The 7,886-nt window shown below is 42.8% G+C and overlaps 1 protein-coding gene across 1 annotated transcript; it reads left to right on the forward strand.

Annotated features, from left to right (window-relative positions):
- The first annotated feature begins 463 nt into the window (after window positions 1-463).
- Window positions 464-7,569, forward strand: LOC111582070 (probable G-protein coupled receptor 21). The gene has a single exon (XM_035957377.2). The coding sequence runs from the start codon at window positions 1,110-1,112 to the stop codon at window positions 2,178-2,180; it is 1,071 nt and encodes a 356-aa protein (XP_035813270.1). The 5' UTR covers window positions 464-1,109; the 3' UTR covers window positions 2,181-7,569.
- The last annotated feature ends 317 nt before the right edge of the window (window positions 7,570-7,886 follow it).

Here is a 7,886-nt window from a genome sequence, read left to right on the forward strand (position 1 = left end):
ATAATATGTCAATTTGGGCTTTTTTTCTGTTACTTTGCAGTTTCGCCCAGTTCTTTTGGGATAATTTCTAAATTCATGCTTTTTTTCTGGTATTTTATTTGGACCTTATCTGTAATTTACCAAAACTGGAAAAAGTAAAGAAAACTTTTATATTTTTATGGTATATTTAAACAGTTCATCCTTTTTGCTGTGCAGCTTCATCTAAAGAGGTTTTCTGTGATACAGAGGAAGGGAATGAAAAATTCAAATAAATGGAGGAAGAGGAGGGGAGGAAGAGTGTGTGTTAGAGGGGAGGGAACAGCAGGGTGTGTGTGTGTGTGTGTGTGTGTGTGTGTGTGTGTGTGTGTGTGTGTGTGTGTGTGTGTGTGTATGGGTGTGTGTGGAAGAGAGAGAGAGGGAGGCGGGCGATCGAGCAGGGGGTGGAGAGTTAGGCGGTGGTGGCAGCGCTGCATCATCACTGTAGAGCTGCTACAGCAGAGAGGAGGTCCACATTTATTCACTCACTGGAAGTCGGCCAGCAGCCTCACAAGAAGCTCCACATCCAGCCGGCTTCACCTCTGGACTCATGATGCCTGAAAACATCTGCAGCCGACCGGCGTGTGAAGCCTCCAGATGTGGCGGGACCGTCCTGATGGGAAAGCGTTAACGCCGGAGCTGCTGCGTTTTGTTTATTTTTGTTTTTTGTGAGTTGATGGCTGCTTGTGGCTGCGCGCCGGAGCGAAGTGCTTGCCTCAGGATTTGTAGTCGAGGGAGGGGGGCATGAGAAGCAGCTGCAAGAGGAGGACGGGTTGCACTGCAGCATCAGACTGGCATCTCTTGTTCTACATTTTTTTCCCCCGCTTGCCCGTCGAGGTTGCACATATGCAGCAGCATCAGCAGCAGCAGAGCCCGGCTGCATTCTGCATGCACCGACGCTTTCCTGCTACTTTAAGGACGAGCCGCTCTGCCCGCTGAGCCACAAAAGATGCTGATTTAAGAAGACTGGGCGCTTTGTTTTTGGAGCAACTTCTGGATTAGCAGCGTTAAAGGGAAAGAAAAGAAAAGCGGACGACAGGATGGCGGCAGCAGCGGCGTCCAGCTGAGGCCGCCTCCCCTTCTCCAGTCCAAACATGAACTCCTCCTCCGACGCCAACCAAAGTGGCTCTCCCCCGTTCTGCCTGCTGGGCGCCGTGGGTTACTCCCGCAGCCTGGACACTTGTGTGCTGGAGGTGGTCGTCATCCTCTTCCTCACTGTGCTCATCATCGCCGGCAACCTGGTGGTGATCTTCGTCTTCCACTGTGCCCCTCTGCTGCACCACCACACCACCAGCCACTTCATCCAGACCATGGCCTACGCCGACCTGCTGGTGGGTGTCACCTGCCTAGTGCCGTCGCTGTCCCTCCTCCACTACCTCCGCGGCCTGAACGAGGAGCTCACCTGCAAGGCATTTGGCTACATGGTGTCGGTGCTGAAGAGCGTCTCCATGGCGTCGCTGGCGTGCATCAGCGTGGACCGCTATATCGCCATCACCCGCCCGCTGTCGTACGCCACGCTGGTGACGCCGTGCCGCCTGCGGGTGTGCATCGTCCTCATCTGGATCTACTCCGCGCTCATCTTCCTGCCGTCCTTCTTCGGCTGGGGGAAGCCCGGTTACCACGGGGATATTTTCCAGTGGTGTGCCGACTCGTGGAAGACCAACCCGGGCTTCAGCACCTTCATTGTGGCGCTGCTGTACGCCCCAGCGGCGCTCACAGTCTGCTTCACCTATGGAAGTATATTCAAGATCTGCCGGCAGCACACCAGGGAGATCACACAGCGCCACGCCCGCTTCAGCTCGCAGGCGGACGGCGATAAAGGCGAGCGTGGCGAACGCTGCGAGGGCTGCCCTGACAAACGCTACGCCATGGTGCTGTTCCGCATCACCAGCGTCTTCTATGTGCTGTGGATGCCGTACATCCTCTACTTCCTGCTGGAGAGTGCTGGCCTCTATCACCACATGGTGGCGTCCTTCCTCACCACGTGGCTCGCCATCAGCAACAGCTTCTGCAACTGTCTCATCTACAGCCTCTCCAACAGCGTCTTCCGGAAAGGCCTCGGCCGCCTCTTCAGCCCGCTGTTCCCCTCCTGCCTCGGCTGCACCGACGCCAAGAAGGCGCCGGCGCCCGTCAGCCTGCGACCTGACCCCCGCTGCCAGGTGTGACTGGACTTTTGGATCCTCTTTGGTCGTTTCGGTTCGTGCTTTGCTCTCGGCTGCTTGACAGAAGGCCTTTTTGGTCCCGAGGCGTGTTGAGGACCCTCCACGGAGCACCGGGGTGTCCTTGCAGATGCCCATCGGTCCTTTCAGAAGGCTGATTTCCGTGGAAGCTGTGAAGTTCCTCATGGGACAAATTCTCGACACGGAGTATCGACGATTGATTTGCGTCAGCTCGGAGGATTTGCTAAACTCTCCTGCCTGCACTGATCTCAGAACTCCCGGATGCAAAAAAACCCCCCAAAAAACAGGAAAGCACACTGCGCTCTCCGACCCACTGAGATGCAAAAAAAGAGTGAAAAATCTGCAAATTCAAAAATCTTTCAGGGTACAACTAGGTGTTGCAAAAAACTATAAAAGAAACAGATCTATTTCCGTTTAGGGAGCTCCAGATGCTAATGATTGTGTGAAAAGTCGTTCGCCCAGAAATCATCCTGATAATGAGCCTGTGTGTGAGTTAGAAACGGAGCTCATTTCCCAGAGAGGAGATTGAGGTTTATTTGGAAGCTTCTGGTGGTTTTATTAAAAGGATTCCTTGCTTGTGAAGTCGAAGCTCCGAGTTTATCACCCGGTGTCGGGTTTCGCTGAAAAAAACATTGATTTAGCTTTACTCTCCGAGTTTTCCATGGCTCTCGCGAAAGAGACAATAAATAGTATTTATTTAGAGAGATTTCCTCTCCGTCATGTTTCATCCTCAGGTTTATCGGCGGTTCTTTTTGAGCCTCTTGCCTTTTTTTTATCTCGTCTGAAACAGAACACCACTCTAAAATCACAAGCCACGTAGCGTTGTAAGATAATCAACTTGAACTGATGCAAACTTCACTGTCGTCTCTTTAACTTCACTGCACGTGTCTCTCGTCATCGCTGCTCAGATCGGTTTTAAAGCAGAAGAGAAGCACTTTTCTGAGAGCTTGTAAATACACTTAGAGTGTCGGTGTTTGAAGTGTGGCTGTCTGGTCCCGGTGGGGGTTTGTAGTCCACCTCCAGATGATCTCCTGGATCTGTTCTTTTTATTTATTTGTCGCAGCTGAGAGGTCTGACGCGCTGCACTCGAACCTGTTTTTTAATTTACAAAGATGTTGGTTTTAAAGTCACGATGAAATGACGTTTCTGAGAGCGTCTTGCTCCTGAATTTACTCCTTTAAAGAAGCTGAATGTGATGGTTGTGGATTAAAAGCTCGCCCAGGCCTTTCTGTGCCGTTGGTCTTTCATGATTTGGGCTCTTTTGATCATGAGAGGGAAGATACAGCATTTGCTCGGTCTTTAAATCATGCATTTTGCTCTCTATTAAACCACTACACTGAAAGAAATTGGTATTTTCCTCGATATCAGCATGCAGAATATGCAGTAAATCACAAGACTAAAAGTAACTGAAGGGCAAACCGCAGTCGCTGCACTCTGCACTGTTGAGATGTGGTGTGATTTATTTATCGGTGGGTTCGTTTAACGGTGAACTTACAGTCAGCTGCTATGAGTTCAGATAAAGGACCCGCTGTCTGATGCACCGAAGCCTTCGTCATTAAGAAACTGTCAGATGAGCCTCAGCAAAAGGTCTGTTTTTCGTTATGTTGTGTGTAAATGCCAAATAAGATCCTTTTTATGGATCTTTGGGGGTGATCGATATGGGATTTGTAGGCCCAACATCTAAAAATGAAAAGATAGAATAACACAAACTTCAACACAAAACTTTGTTGCTTTTGTTTTTTTTTAAATATTTAAATTTATCCTGCAGTGTTGATTGGCTGTTAGCGCTATAGCCAATTATATTGTGCTGTTGGCGGGACTTTGCATTAGCATAGCATTTTTAAAATCTATTTTCATCATCAGTTGGTTACAAAATACAACAAATTAATAATCTTGAATGTTGGATTCAATAATAAGTCAAAATACATGATAATAACTGAGAAGTAACAAATTTGGCTAGGCTAGTTAGCTCGCCTGGCTTACCAAAGTGGCAGTACCTGCAGAACAATTCACCTGGCTTATTATGGTTGAATTGCTTTTAAATCACATATTTAAATAGTTTATTAATTTATTATATTGATTAAGGTTGTAGTCAACCAGAAAAGATGTTGGTCCCTTCAACCAATCGATTGATTGGAGGGAAAAGCTAACCAGACTTATGGCTAACCATTTCAGCCTAATTGTTAAACATTTAAAGGCCGTGTTTGCATCAAATTAAATCATTTGATGTCTGGTTATATTACAATTTCTTAAAAAAAGAACTGTACCAACTGGTGGTCCAGCACAAAAACTATTAAAGAATGTAAAATAGGCAAGTTAGCTGCTGTTTTTAGATCTATCGTGTTTGTTGTTGAACTGAGATACACAAAGTGCAGTTTGTCAAGTTTATACTTGAGTTTTTGTCCATAAATTTGAACAAAATGCAGCAACACTAACTTATTTGACATGGTTTCAGTTAGCTTGGAGCTGAGTAAACGTGCATTAAACCCATTAAGTTGGGTCAGTTCAAAGTTATGAAAACATGGGGGATGTTTACAGATAGTTTGTTCTTCCTGCGACCAGAAATAATGGATTAATCCTAGAAGGGAGGTTGATAATGTAGCGCTTTTGTGCTTATTTAAGCAACACCGGCAATTGTCCAACCAATGAGAAGTTGGTCAGATCAGAGCATAATGACCAACAGTTGACCTAGTATGTTAAATTTTGAAATCTGGCCCATTTTTCCATCCATTTGAGGTTTCAGAGTGAGTTCGTAACTGCTGAAGAAGCTAAAACTGGTATTATAGCGGAGCTCTAATTGGCACTTTTATTTGTAATATTGATAATAGTGAAAAGTCTGCAAGTTTGAATCAGTTGGCCACAATATTCTTTGTTAATTACCACATAAAAAGACCAATTATTTTTTTGATTCCATGTTATCAAATATGAGGACTTTGCTGCTTTTCTCTTGGGACAGTACAGTCATTGACAATTTGGTTGAATCAGAGCATAAAGACCAACAAATTAACAAGTCGACCAACTATATCATTAAGTAAGTTAGATTTCTGGGAATATCTGCCATTTTTCCATCCAGTGGAGGTTTTAAAATGAGTTCCTAACTCCTGCAGAAGCTTTGTAATATTGATAATAAAAAAAAGTATATTCATTTGAATCAGTTGGCCACAATATTCTGTGTAATTTACCACACAAAAGACCAATTATTTGTAGGTTCCATGTAATCAAATGTGAGAATTTGGCTGTTTTTCTCTTGTGATTGTCCAACCAATGACAGTTTGGTCGAATCAGAGCAGAAAGACCAACAAATTCACCAGTCGACCAACTATAACGATTAATAAGTTAGATTTTCGGGAATTTGTCCCATTTTTCACATCAGTGCAGGTTTTAAAGTGAGTTTGAAACTAGAAGTTGAACTGTAGCTGACATCTCATTGGTGCATTAATCTAGTACCAAGTTTATTGTAATTTACCACATAAAAAGACTATTTATTTGTAGAACTTTGTTGCTTTTCTCTTGCGATTGTCCAATCAATGAGAATTTGGTTGATTCAGAGCTTAATGACCAACAAATTCACCAGTTGACCAGTTTAAACTTGTACCATAGCGGAGCTCTAATTGGCACATTTATTTGTAATATTGATAATAAAGAATAGTCTGTAAGTTTGTATCAGTTGGCCACAATATTTACCACATAAGAAGACCAACTATTGGTAGATTCCATGTAATCAAATGTGAGAATTTTGCTGTTTTTCTTTTGCGATTGTCCAATCAATGAAAATTTGGTCAAATTAGAGCATAATGACCAACAAATTCACCAGTTGACCAACTATAACATTTACTAAATTAGATTTTTTGGAATCAGTCCCATTTTTCCAACCAATGGAGGTTTTAAAGTGAGTTCGTAACTCCTCCAGAGGCTAAAACTGTAACTGTAGCTGACATCTAATTGATGCATTTATCTGTGATATTGATAATCAAGAAAAGTTTGCAAGTTTGAATTAGTTGGCCACAATTTTATATGTAATTTATCACATAAAAAGACCAATTATTTGTAGGACTTTGCTACTTTTCACTTGCAACTGTCCAATCAATGACAGTTTGGTTGTATTAGAGCATAATGTCCAACAAATTCACCAGTCAATCAAATATAATGTTTAGTACGTTAGATTTTTTGGAATTTAGCCCATTTTTCTAACCAGTGGAGGTTTTAAAGTGAGTTTGAAACAAGAAGTTGCACTGTAGCGAAGCTCTAATTGGTGCATTTAACTGTAATATTGATAGTAAAGAAAAGTCTGTATGTCTCAATCAATTGGCCACTATATTCTTTGTAATTTACCAAATAAGAAGACCAATTATTTGTAGATTCTTGGTCATATTTCAGCGTACTGACCAACCAATGGACCGGTTAACCTGCAGACTACAACTTTATCCGTAATTATTAATAAACAATGTATTAAAAGTTAAAAACACCCTGAAGATTGCACAAATCCAGTGCACAGATTTGAGGTTTTATGCTTTTTTGGGTCAGTTTTTCTGTAAAGCACAAAAAAATATTTGGTCACTTTGGTATCAAATATGTCCTCACAGTCTATTAGAGATGTATTGATGGTTGAAAAGGTGTTTCAGACGGGATGGGGATGGTTTTCTTTCATTGTGACTTTAAAAAAGTGCAGAGTTGAGTCACAAACATGTTTTTGGAGGTCGGGCTGAGGTCAGGGTTGAACTGTGGAGACAAACCGACTCTGCTTCCACCACTATCTGCTATTTATACCACGTTTTTTAATCTATATAACGGTGTCTGTTATGTACAGAAAATGTAATTTCCTGTGAAGATGTTGACACGTTTTGAGTCCCCTCTGCGACTTTTATCTGCATGATTCTGGTTCGGTCTGGATCAGCGTTTTTCTGTCTCATGATGCTACTGAGAGCAATTTACTGACTGCACTCGTTGTCTTAATATCCTAACTACTGTTACGTAACGGCTCACCATGTTCCTTTATGAGAGCGGAGAGTTGCTGTTTGCTCAGAAAACACGAATGACCTGCAGAAAACCCTCTGGCCTGCCTGTAGTTCCACTTCTGCCGGGACAAAATGACACAAATCTGCAAAAAAATCAGCTTAAAGCAACAATCAGGTTGACATAAATCTGACATCAGAGGTGTCAGTTAACATACAAATACCTGCAGTTTTGTGTTGTTTGTCCTCGACAGCATCAAGTCGGTGCAATAGAGCTTTCCCTCAAACCACAACAAAAAAATCTGAAGGAAAGGGCTTTAACTGTTGTTCAGCTGTGACCTGAACTTTGAAAATCTGCTGCAGATTGTTGTAAATGCCGAGGTGTAACTGTCTGATTAAAACGAGACGTTCTGTTTACTGTCTGTTGGCTCCATTTCTTCCAGTAAATTCTCAAAATACACCAACACTGCCTGCAGTTCAGCCGAATATTACAGAAATTTTTTTTTACATGACTGTTGGTCGCACATGAATCAGTCATGGCTTCTCAGCCCTAATGCTAACCGTAATGCTAAAGCTAGGTTAGCTGACAATTTTTTGCTTCATTTTTGTCTTGTTTTGGTCATTTTTTTGTTTAGTTTTTGTTGTTTTTGTCTTGTTTTTGTATTTTTTTGTCTTGTTTTTGTCATTTTGTGCCACATTTTTGTCATTTTGTGTTAGAGTTAGGATAAGTTTAATTGTT

Source organism: Amphiprion ocellaris, chromosome 6 (assembly GCF_022539595.1).
Source record: "Amphiprion ocellaris isolate individual 3 ecotype Okinawa chromosome 6, ASM2253959v1, whole genome shotgun sequence".
Classification (NCBI taxonomy): Eukaryota; Metazoa; Chordata; class Actinopteri; family Pomacentridae; genus Amphiprion; species Amphiprion ocellaris.